Below are 12,917 nucleotides of genomic sequence, written 5' to 3'. Positions count from 1 at the left end.
AAATTAAAGTAGCATTATAGTTGATTGGATAATTTCACAGAGCAACAGGAATGTTGTCCAATTGAGAAAACCATGAGAAGCAAAAGCCTCTAGCTTTTGCAGACGTTCGTAAGCCACTAATACTGCGTCGTGTCTCAATTCTGTAAATTGTCACAGTTAGTTCAAATAATGTCACGTATCATACCGTTAGCCCTTTTCCTCTCCTCCTACTCTGTTTCTAAATTTCCTTTTAGAACTTTAACAACTCAAACTGAACTACAACTTTAATCGCTGAACCCAATTTTACCCGTCCATTGCTATTTCATTGCTTCCTACTTCCATTTCTATACTACTTCAAGCTCATGCGCTCGAACCATTTCGTATCAATTTGTCTATGTTTGTAGTTATATATTTTCATGAATATTGGAAGTAATATAAGTCATTCATTCTGGTTTGACTTCAATCATGACAGATAAATCGCCTTTGGTCAAACCCAAATCATACCAAACGACTTCCTTCTTGTGAAGTATTAACTTAAACCACACAGCCACAATAATCACTGTCTTACAGCCAACAAATGAGTGTAACAATAATCATAAAACAAACCAAAAAAAAACACTTTAAATGGTCAGGTGGAATACAAAGAATACACCTTGGCGCATATAAAATGACGCATTCTTGGTACAGAATGTCCTACAGAGTCTGGTGTTTCCCAACCCTGGTCGTCAAGGCACACTGCCCTGCATGTTTCACATGTTCCCTTGCTGTAACATGCCTAATTCAGATGATTGCAGTCCAGTAAAACGTTGTTAATCAGCCATAAATAAAACTCTGGTGCGCTGAAGCAGGGAAACACCTACAAGCATTGGGAAACACCGCTGCAGAGGACGGCCCCTGTCCCACCCCGGGAACATTTGTATGCGAAACCAACAAAAATACCATTTTCACTCCTTCACCATTTTTTTTTTCTTGAGAGAGTAAAATGATCAGCATCTAAGCACAGCTGCAACCTAACAAATGTCTCCTGTGAAAGTCTAGATGGTTGATATCGGCTTATAAAGCTTTGCATTTGCTGTTTTGGTTTTTTTTTATTGCCAAAATCTAAAGCAGGGGCCTGAGAAGTGGTGATAATAGAAGAAACTGTCAGAGTGGTGGACGGCTAATAGCCAGTCAGACTTGGGGACTACAGCTTAGTTGATTTTGGCATCTGATTGCTGTAAGACGGGTGAGAACATTTGGAAACATATTGAGCAACCCCAATCCTGATGTTTGGATTTCATGGTGAATTTGGATCAGTTGGATTTTGTTCAAAGATATTCCCAGGTACATGCAGGGAAGATGGAAGAAGATAGGGAAGGTGATGCAGGTCCAAGCTGATAAAAAAAACAAAAAAAAACACCGTACACTTGCAATGACAAATTTTCTACGATTTTTTATCTGATTCATGTTGAATGGGAGAGATGCAGGACTGTTTTAACACCTCAAAAAACTGATTCAGATTCTGTTAATTTTACCATGAAAACATTGCAGGTATTCATTGCTGGCACATTTACATACCTGCAAACTATCCAACTGAAGGGATCACATTGAGAAGACGCAACTTTTATACGCAAATATGACTATTTTTTGACAAATTAACTGCGACACGACATCTGATTACAAGTAAGAGAACTGTTCCTAATAATTTCACTGAATATCAGTTGAAAACAAAAATCAGCAATTCCCCGTTTCAGATTCAAAAGTAGATCCACAATGTCAAAGTTTAAACTGTTGAATGACTTTATGGGAAATATAAGAGCACATTTCTTGTTTAAAAAAACAAAAAGCAAAAAAAAACCCTTCAGTTTTGATTTCCTGTCTTGTCACTCACTCACTCACTCATCTTTCTCAAGACAAACTCAACTGGAAGAAATGTTTCTAGTGCGCTCCGGCACGCTCCCTTACTGTGCTGCGAGTGCATGCATCGGTACTCACTCCTGGGCTCACGCGGTCCGTCCACGGTGACCTTTATGGCTCGGTGGTACGTGGCCACTTGCGGCGGGTTGGTGAATACCGTGATTGTCAGTGTGAAGCTCTTGCCTGTGGTGACATCAAAGAAGATCAAAGGATATGCCATCTGCAAAGACAATGTCTGGCATTTATCTCTAAAACCATTCCTAAGTCACGAGTGTCGCAGCGATCACATTACAAGGAGATGTTGGCCTAGATAGAATGAGAACAAAATAACAACGTTAAATGAGCTCTGTTTAGCTCAGCGTTCGGTTTAGTTTTGTAGCGTTGCACCGCAGCAGCCAGCATCTCATTATCAAGAATCTCTACTGCCGTGTGGGACGGCGAGAGGCATTTTAATAGCCACTTCCTTTCTTGATAATCCCCAGCAGTTGTTGCCTTGGGGTTGAGCGCTTGTCTGTGCAAGCGCGTGTATTCCCATGTTCATGCACGAGGAATGCTGTGAATCATAGCACAACAGCCAAGTCAGCAGCTACACTAACTTCTGAGGTATGCAGACGCGCCGCGCAAGCGTGGCTGCAAGCGGGAAACGGGAAAGCGGGGAGCGGAGGGAGCAGCTGCCCAATCACTCGACCCTCCCCTCTCTCTTCCACTTTACAACCTCAGTAAACATGGCTCTCAAAGACGGGGTGAGATGGACCGAGCAGATAGCAGCGGCGACAGGTGACCCACATACCTCCACGGAGGTGCAAAGGGTGGGGGAATCCACGAGATGAAAAGGTCACCATCCTGCATCAACATCTACGCCTGTCGCCATAAACAATGAATCAATTGATCGAGTGACGAATTAAAACGATTGTCGTTTTCCCTCTTTTGTCCCTCTGGATGGTGGGAGGCTTCAGTTTGGTGCTCAACTGGCCCCGGTTTTTCTGAAGAACATTTTTTGTTTACACAGATTTCAGTCACAGACAATTAGGAATTTTAAATAAACAGTAAACCATGCTCTTACGTAATGGACGCATTGCCACCGATACCTGATCAAGAATTTTTTTTCAATATTGGGACCGATACAGATATTAATATCGGATCAGTGCGTCTCCAGGTAGAATTGCAGTTTTTTTTAGGCAAATGTAGGGAACTAAAAAAAGGACTAACCTGGACAAAAACCTGTTTGAGGCAGGGACCTTATGCATAGCGATGACCCTAAACGTACAGCCAGAGCTTCAGAGATGGGTTCAGATCACAGCATTTTCATGTGTTACACAAATATATACCACATCCATACCATAACCTGACTGAGATTTAAAAATGGCCGTCCACAGATGGTCTCCTTCCCAACTTCCGTCTACAGGCGGGGATAGAGACTTCCCCCCCTCCAGAAGACTGACAGCTGTGCCTGCAGTGAAAGGTGGATGCAAAAAGCATGCCGCACTTTCCAGATTTGATTCCCACTTTATTAAGCCGCCCTTCCTGTCTTATCGCAGAAGAAGCACACTGAAGCCTGTGGTTGTGTTGCGCTTGCGTGAAAACGTCAAAGGGATATGAAAGCAGTACCTGCGCTCCTATTATTAGCCGATTCCTGTGGAACGCCATTAAGTCCAAAGATCTTATCAGGAGTATCTGATTCCTCTCTAAATAACCTGCCCCATGCGTCCACGCTATCGTCATCCGCATCAAGCCTGTAATTATCGATTCCCGTCCGCCCCCGCCTGGCTCCGGCCTCCTCTCTGGCCATGACTTTTAGCTATCTAACATGCTATCAGTTCTCTCCGCTTGTACTTATCTGTCACCGGAGGGTATTCATTTCAGACACCTCGTAGTCCGATCCACCCTCCTGGCTCCTGTGTCACTTCCTGTTGCGAGATTCTGTGTCTCAGTAAAAAGCCGTACGAGGAAAGGTTTCCGTGGCAACCGGTCGCGGGGGTCCACGCGACCCCTCTGCTCTCATCCCTGAGTCAAACCATTTTTTTGTTTGTTTGGTGTTTTTTTTTTTAAACCGACAGCTACCTGTTGCGATCGCTTTAACCGGGGCAGGAGGGTGGGGAAATTCAAAAGGGAAAATCGAACGGAGCGTTCCAGAGAAACGGGGAACAGCTGGGAGCGAGTGCCAAGCGTCACAGCGTGCAAATATGATAATTTGCTAACGAGCGATGGGAGCAGCGAGCGATCCGAATTGTCGCCTGGTGATGCCAAACATTCCAGGAATGATATTGGACTGAACAGGAGTTTGTTTCACTCCAGCAGCCCGAGGATGTGGGCAGAGAACGATCAGCCGTGTGGGCCTGGAGGGGAGTTATGAGGAGCACCTCCCAGCATGTTTACGGGCCTGAAGCGAGCCGAGGTTATGCAAGGTGAAAGGGGGAAAAGAAAAAAGGAAATTTGCTTCTTTGTCAGAATAAATAAATAAAATCATGAAATATTTCAGATTTCAAGAAGCATCGCCTGCTTATTGTGGATAATTAACTCTAAAGGAGCAGCGACCTGAGCTTGCAGAAGCAACGTCACTGGCCTCTCTTAAGGATATGGGCTGTGGGAGTTAGCCCATGGAGTTAGGGAGATCATTATGTGGTTGCCACTTTGGGGGAATGTGGCCACTAATCCACACCACTGAGCCCTAATGGCTCCCTGCAGGCTGCGGCAGCGAAGACGGAGAGAGTCTGGGGCCTCACCTCTGCCGCTGCGGCCCACGAAGCGAAGGTCGTTGAAGCGCGCCACTTGGTTCTTCATCACGCCCGAGGCGTTCCGCAGCTCGGCCGAGTAGTTCTCGTCGTTGCCCGCCATAACCGTGACGACCGTCCCGTCGGGGATGTCGCCCAGGGCGACCACCTGTCGAGGAGACGAAGGGGAGGAGATATTTTTTTTAATCGAACACTTTTTCAAATCGAAAAAATATTGATGCAAGAAAGAGAAATAAATGGAGGAACATTTTCTGCTCTCCTTTATTATTTCCCCATCATGCCATCCTCCTCCAAATCATGTTGATGGATGGCTTTTAATTTGTCCCTCTGAAGCGATCTGACAATAAGATAAATGTTATGATGTTAACCATCCTGAGCGTGGAGGCCTTGTGTTATCATTTAGCTTCTTGGACGCGGATAAAAGAGGACGAGCAAGGCCCCGCGATAATTACAGAGCCCCCTCGTAACAACGACGGGGGAAATAACACTTATATTTCAGAAAGTTGTCACGTTTAATTCCAGGCCAGAGCCTCAGCTATACATTTCCACTGACGAGGGTCTTTGATCTGCCCTTTGAGTAATACGCCGCCTAATTAAAAGGGCCTCTTTTTTTTTCTTTTCTTTTTTTTTTAATCGGCGGAATATCAGGAAAGAAAATAAATGACGAAGGCTTCAACAGCCTAAAATGTTAAAACCATTATTCCTGGAGCCTCTTTTTTGTTTGTTTGTTTGTTTTTAGACTGTAAAACACACCATATAAATCTCGTTGAAAAAGCTCAAATAAAAACTGATGTCTGGTTGTTTATATATGGAGGCGGCAAACAAATGTGGTTATTCTTCATTCTGACACATTTCTGAAGGATTTCAGTTTGTTATGATAATTTCAGTAGCTGTCAATGACATTGCAAACTAAATTGGTTTTTGATGTGAAGATTTGCAGAGGCTTTTAAAACGTTGCTGTGACAAACCAGTTAAAAATACTCCATCATCGTCATCTTACTTTTCCTAAAGCATATCTAATGAGATGCCAAAGAAGCTGCAGGGATGAATGAAGTTTTCTCTGGCTGTATGACGTTACCACCCCCCCCCCCCCTCCTCCACCTGTTTCTTCACAGTGCCAGCCCACTTCGCAGGCTCACAAGAAAGTCTAATAATCAAAATCAAAATGCTGTGCAGAACATCAGAACTGTAACTCAAAACTACGCTAGGAGGTGTAATTGTTGCTTTTTGTTTTAAAAAAACAACAACAAAAAAACATTTGGCTCCTGTGATACATTTCTACTTTTTTTATTTATTTTGCATTTAAGCTGTGAAACCACCTCAGAGAAATGCTTTTCTTGATGCACAAATTTAATCATAAGGAGTTCAAATCAACTTATTAATCAGAAAGAAAGAAAAAACAAGTGGAGTTATCTCATAAGTTGACATAGATAATAAAAAGGATAAAAAATAAAGTAAAATGTTGTGACGACATTTATAGAAACAGACGATTTTTCGGTTAATTTTTAAAAAACTAATTTCAAAATTAAAAAGTTCTATAATAATTTTTTTTTTTTGGAGCAACCCTATTAATAACAAATGTAGAGGGATTAAAAAAACTTGGATACGTTTAAATCAGCTTTTATTCAGTGTATTTATATTGCAAAGGAAAAAAAAGTTCCTACTGGGACTCCTTCTAACCTAGCAGCGTCAACACTGCAGTTTGAGCTCACCTTGAAGGCGACAGGCAGCGTCTTGTTGCACCGCCAGTGGGAGGGCAGGACCGAGCAGAGGAAGTTGGGGCTGTCGGTGCGCACCAGCTCGGCTGGGTGGTCGGCGATGATCTCGGCCATGCTGCGGTTCTCGTGCGGGGGACGCAGCCTCGGCACCGCGGCCGCCGCGTCCGGCTGGCCGGCCGGGGAGCTCACGTCGTTCATCTTCCCTGGGACCGGCTGGAGGCTGCTGGACGGCGGACTGAACCTCCGGCTGGCGCTGGGATCTACGGGAATTCGCATCACAACACCGTGGATTAGCGGAAAGGCGCTGCAGAGGGGGTCTCTCCCTCGCGCTCTCTCTCTCTCTCTCTTTCTCGGGCTCTCTCCGCTTCCTCTCACACTCGCTGCCCCTCGGTTCGGTTGAGCGCTCTAAAACTCTCTCGACTACAAAGCAGACCTTCTCCCGCGGGTGGAAAAAAAAAAAAAAAAGCTTTAAGGACGCGTTTTTTCTAAATCGAGAGCTTTTCCAGGGAGGAATCCACGTGCCATAACGCAGGCGCGCGCTCTCACTGTAATAACACCAAATAAATCTCCGAGCGCGCTACTAGGCTGTACAGTTAAACCAGACGGTCTAAAAGGTTTTTGTCTGCCTTCGTTTGCTTAAAAAAAAAAAAAAAAGTCAAAGCGCTCCTCCAGGTGCGTCATTGAAGTCTTTGTGCCAAACTGAAAGGCGCTTTGGAAACCCGCAGGCTATGTACACATAAAGGAGAGTTTCAAAGTGAAAAGATTACGCCTCAACAATACTTAACAAGCCTATTTATAATCCCGCGACGCCTGCAAATTCAACAAATCTTTCTGGAGGTCTTCCGGCCGCGAAGCAGGTTTTGTATATAGGGTTAAAAAGCCTGGGGAAGGGAGGAAAAAAAGAAAGAGAGAGAGGCAGAGAGAGAGAGAGAGAGAGAGAGAGAAGAGAAATGATCGCCGGTGAGATGAAGGAGGAGGGAAGGGAAAAGAAGAAGAAGAAGAAGAAAAAAACAAATCCCGTTTTGCGGCCGTGAATGTGGTTAGTGTTCGGAGGGCCGGGGTTCCCCGTGCGCAGGCGTTTTTGTGGTTTATATATCCCAAGTGCCCCGGCAATTATTGCGCTGATGCGACTCCAACACGTGGTGTCTGGAGTCAGATCCGCTCCCTCCGCGCCGCGCCGCGATCTATCACGCCTCTAATGCGCTCGCTGCCCCCCGCCAACCCTCCACAACACGGACAATCGCTTTTTTTGTTTAGCGTCGTCTCTGCGCTCCCACACCACCACCACCACCACAACCCCCACAACCCCCACGAGAGGGTTACGCGGGGCGCGCGTGTAAACCGCATACGTACCGACATGTCACCGTTCCCGTGGACTGGCAGCGCGCTCCTGACGTCGGAGCTGGTCATTTCCAGTCAGACCGTGTTGAGTTACGGCGCTCGACAACGTGCGCCAAACAGGAGCGTCTCGGACTGAGCTCCCATCAAGGGCCGGAGCCACTGAGTCACCGGAGAGCGGTGAGTCAGGTAGGACGCGCAGGAGTAGGGTTTCACTTTGGGGCGCAAGGGGAGAGCTGTTGCGCAGGTGTAAGCCGAGGTGTAGCTGCAGCAGGTATTTAAGTCGCCCCCCACAAACTCTCCATCCAGCAGACAACCGAGTCTACAAAAGTCGCTCGAGTAAAAAAAAAACTTCTCCGGTTTTTCCGGCCGCACACGATGAGCTAAATCAATTACATACGTGTTTCATTAGAAGAAAACGAAACCGCATGCACACAACGCAGAGAGATGAAACCTTACGTTATTTTAAAAAAATAAATATATATATATATATATTTACTTGTTTATTTTTTGCGAATTTGCCGAAATTACGCCCGCGTTTACAATGATATTCTAAAAGAAATGACAAATTATTTTAATCGTGTTTCATTTCTTTTGGCAGGAGCAAGAGAAGAAGAAGAAGAGGAAGAAAAATGTTCTGAATCTCATTAATTGTCTGACATTTTTGTTTGCTTCCACTTTTCATTGGCACGCTAGGAAGAAAACACGACAACAGAGTGCGATACGCAGCAGTGTTGGGTTAAATAAAATAAACTTCTTAAGGATTGTAGCTCACAACACGGTGAGAATAACATCACAGAAAATCACCCAGAGGCCTTTTTGTTTTTAGATCACACTTTTTTTTTTTTTTTTTAGAAATATGTATTTCATATTGCACTGTTGTTGCTGCCAGCGTCCCCTTAAAATGATCTAGCTTGAAATGTAAGAATAAAATTACAAAGGAAAGACATGAATTGGTAAAGAAAAAATAAATAAATAAAATAAAAACAGGCCATTCAATGATCAGTTGAATGAAATCTAATTTGGACAAACACCAACTGCACCTTTACACCCACACATCGACATTAAACAAAAATAAGAAAATAAATAAAGATACATATTTAAATGTAAGTGCCGATGCTGTGTTTGTTGAAAACCACACAAAAAAAAAATTATAATAAAAAAAAAATCAAGAAAATAAAAAGAATAAAAAATTTCATTTTTAAAAAATTAAATAAAATCCAGCAAAAAAAAACACAAACCTAATATTCACATCAATATAGGCATAAAAAAAATTAAACAATTAAATAAGAAAATTATAATTATTACTTTTTAGCTTAATGTTAAATGAGAATGCTGCTCCTCTGCATCTTCTCATCTTTACTGTAAACATAATCGAAATAAATGAAAAATAAAAAATAAATACGTTTACCATTACTGCTAAAAAAGGACAGGCATCTTTACATCCACATATCGATGTAACACTATTTATTTTAATTTAAAGTGAGGATGCTGCCCCTCTCACCCCTACTAGAGGGCATCCTCTACCCTCCGTGAGGCTCTTGATCGCAGCCATCTCCCACCTCACACCCTCCCAGTCTAATTACCCATCAGTCTCCCAGCGAGACGTTTCTCAGTGCCACATCACACAGCGGCATGTGTATTACCATTCTGTGTTCTTTCTCTCTCTCTTTCTTTTTTCTTTTTTTCCCCCCCGGCTGCTCCCAAACAGGCTTTTATTGCTCAGAGTCATTGAGACAAAGGCCTTTGATACTGCAGGCCTCTTTCAAAAATAAATTAAGACTATTTGGAGGCACAGATGTTAGTTTATTTGGATCCTGTGAGGGGGTTTTGCAGTTTGTTTTCATGTTGTAAAGTTGAACTTTGCTTTAATATTGAAATAAAAAACAACAACAAAACCCCCAAAAGCTTATTTTTCAAAGCTAAAAAAAAAATAAAGTGGTTTCTTGTTTTAAATAGCTTGATGGCCAAGAATATATATATATATATATATATATATATATATATATATATATATATATATATATATATATATATATATATATATATATATATATATATATATATATATATATATATATATATATGTAGTCTGAGAACGCTGACATGAATCTGGCACCTCGTTGTGAGGATGAAGTGGAGGAGGTAAAAAAAAATAAAAAAAAGTGATTGAGTTACACTTCCCCCCTCGCCGTGCCCCAAACACCAGAAATATGGTTCGCATTGTCAAACATTCTCAAAAGATCAACTAACAAATTCATGGATGAATAAATGTGAATAGTAGTAATTAAATCTGTAATAGTCATAAACATGGCCTCTGCAGGAACCGTGGCGGCAGTTATTCCGGCGGAGTTCAATTTCAAGCGGGGATAATTTCGCCCGGGCGCATATAGGCTACTACGTGGTGGAGCGACGTGGACGGCCGCCAAGCTCAAATGCAATTTTGGGGAGCACGTCACGGATGGGATGGAAATCTCCGAGATGAAATATCAACAGCGACTTGAGTCTATTTCATGCCACTAGCTCAATCAGATTTATTAGTTTTAATTCTGACATCCAATTCGAGGAGGAATTCAGTTGGGTGTGCAGGTATTAAACCAGCTGAAAAACGGTTTTTAATCAGGCATAATATTTCATGCCTATATTCGTTTATGTCCATCCAGGGCCTGTCCGGTTTCTGCCTCCCAGTCAAGCCCCCCTCTCCTCACTCCTCCTTAGCTGAGCCAGTCGTGACTTTAGCCCTGACGAGCTCGGCTCATCAAAGAGTGTTTGTCCCATCTGACTCCGCTTTGCTTCCTTGCTTCCCCCGCTGCACATCCAGCATCTGTCTTCCAGCTCCCGGTAGTACAGGATACGCTGCGCATTCACGCAGCGAGGCTCTGCTTTCTGGCATTCGGAGGTATATTATAGGCCGAACCCCACCTCCACCTCCACCCTGCTCCTCCACCTCCACCTCCACGCGAGCTTAAAATTCACCGTTTGATGTCCGCGAGAGACAGCAGACAGGCCCCCGTTTGTTTTTTTTAATGTAACAAAAATATGCTGTTGAATAAAATTAATACTTTTCTACATCGCTCTGGCAGATTTATCCCCCCAAAAAAGGAAAAAGAAAAATATTTAACGTACACATCTTTAATTTTTTTTTTTTTTTTTACAAGATACCTGACCGATCTTCCTCCTGCATTAACAGCCACTAACAGGATGCGGTAATGAATCGAGCGTGGAGCCGCTCAACCGTGCAGTAGGTCTGCAGCTCGCCTGGCGCGCAGCTGGATCTTCTCCCTCCGCTTTTTTTTTTCTTTGTGTGTGTGTGTTTTTCATCTACTGTGTTACACTGGCTCGGAGTCATCGCACAGTAGGAGAAGTCACTGAGAACCACTGCGTGCCGCGTTGAGCGGAGATGTGCGCCGTGTGATTTATGGCAATATTGTATGTCTGCCTCTCAGCTTCGATTATTTACTTTCTTTAAAAAAAAAAAAAAAGAAGAAGAAAAAAAAAAGCTCCAAGTCGGCCGACGCTTTTGTGACTAATTTTCCTGTCGAGATAATCAAACGGGGAGGAAAAGTTTCTGTTGTCGGTCCCGCTCGGAGTGACGCGGCACCGTGTGAACTGCTAATATGTGCAACCGCTGTCCATTATGTCGACAGCGAGCTAAACAAAGCGGAGACGTCTCTCTGCTCTGCTTGTGAGCGCTCTGATGTTTCAAGGGATCAGTGTAAGTTCGCAATGAACAACTCCTCACTGGGAACAGATGACAGCATGGCACACAATGCTGCAGTTCAAGCAGAACACGTGCGACTTTTTTTTTTTTTTTTACTGTACTTTGTTTAACCCATGGAGACCCAATGCTTCTAATGCCAGAGTCCATAACTACAACAATAACTACAAAAAAAAAAAAAATAAATATCCTAAAAACAAGAACGGAATCAAAGGAGCAACACTATTCCGGGTTTGGAAGTTGTTTCCAAATTAACTATTTAATATAAGTCCTTCCATCAATGGGGAGCTAAAGTCTGAAGAGCAGGTTAGCTTAATTTTGTACATGATCAAGAAACAGTTTCCTACATTGGAATAACATTTACTATTTCGGTTTGTGTTGTTAGTAGTAGTTGCCTGGTCACTGAACAATTAGCAAACCACACTGGTTTCCAAACGTTGAGCCGAAATGATTTGATTAAATTTTGTTGGATGTCATTCCCAGACCCAAGTTCTCTCTTCAGAGAACACCACGTGCAGTAAGTAGCCAGTTATTTTGTATTTAGCAAACAAATACCGACATAATGAGTACCAACCGCTAAGAAGCAAGCCAAGTGCCACCACAGTTAATGAACTACCGTTCTAAGCGATAAAGATGTTCACTTAACCAATTCCTGAAGTTTGCAATTTATTAACTTGAACAAAAGCCCATGAAAATCCCATGATTTGTCTTTTTGCCATTAAGCACCAGTTTCACATTGGCCAAATGACTTTGTAAAGGATTGAATTGTGATGGAAGAGACTCTGCTTCTGCTTATAAAGATGACACTTTTGTATGCATAAGTGTGCAACACCATGCTTACAATTGATACACACCTAGATCTATACCTCTTCAAGATTAGTTAAAGAAGTAGAAATAGAAAAAAAAAAGAACTGGTCCCAAGATCAACCCTTCCCTCTGCAGTTCTTGTTACCTGTAGACACAAACCGGGTTCACCCATGTAGGCAGATTAAAAAACAATTCAACACACAGTAACAAAAAGCTCACATGAAACAGCCTTTATAAAACAAGGCTATAATCTACACTATCAAATGCTTTAAGATCTCCTGAAAGCCCACTACAATATGGTTTGTTATCCAAAGACGATGCTAAGCCTCTGCACTCACGCAGTTTAGCGAAGTTTAGGTTCTGAAGAGAAACAATAAGAGCACTTATAAACCCTATTTTTACTTGCACCCTCTTCTTACATCAGCACACGGTGCACTCTCATCATTCAAAAGAAAGAAAAAAGTGCGTTCACTAAAGACTTTGGATTAAAGATCCATTTCACAGTGCTGCATTTTTCAAGACGATAAATTATAGGTTTCTAGTGACGAGGACCAGGCTTTTTCAGCTCTAACGGGATGTTTCCACGTTTGGCAGGCTACCAGCCCAGTGGCCTGCCAGCAAGCCAATCAAGTGAGCCCACCGGGCTCTGCATCAAAACCAGCCAAGGACCCAGTCCGCCAGCCAATCAGCCCAAAAGAACACACGTGCCGCCTTGAAAGTAGCGTCACA

General features: G+C 43.0%; 1 protein-coding gene across 6 annotated transcripts in view; it reads right to left on the bottom strand.

The window, feature by feature from the left end:
- The window catches only part of LOC102236639 (runt-related transcription factor 2), a 61,630-nt gene that overhangs the window by 31,540 nt on the left and 17,173 nt on the right, over positions 1-12,917 (bottom strand). For 4 of the 6 annotated variants that reach the window (XM_023347869.1, XM_023347868.1, XM_023347866.1 and 1 more), the window contains exons 3-5: positions 6,320-6,585; positions 4,599-4,755; positions 1,954-2,058 (exon numbers count right to left, since the gene is read on the bottom strand). In XM_023347869.1, coding sequence (XP_023203637.1) covers positions 1,954-2,058; positions 4,599-4,755; positions 6,320-6,585 — 528 coding nt within the window. Of the gene's footprint in view, positions 1-1,953; positions 2,059-4,598; positions 4,756-6,319; positions 7,231-12,917 lie in introns of those variants that run through there. The other 2 variants (XM_005798258.2, XM_023347867.1) reach the window with 2 other exon arrangements.

Source organism: Xiphophorus maculatus, chromosome 15, assembly GCF_002775205.1.
Source record: "Xiphophorus maculatus strain JP 163 A chromosome 15, X_maculatus-5.0-male, whole genome shotgun sequence".
NCBI lineage: Eukaryota > Metazoa > Chordata > Actinopteri > Cyprinodontiformes > Poeciliidae > Xiphophorus > Xiphophorus maculatus.
The sequence above is the reverse complement of the archived record's forward strand: the minus strand, read 5'-3'. Positions and strand labels throughout refer to the sequence as shown.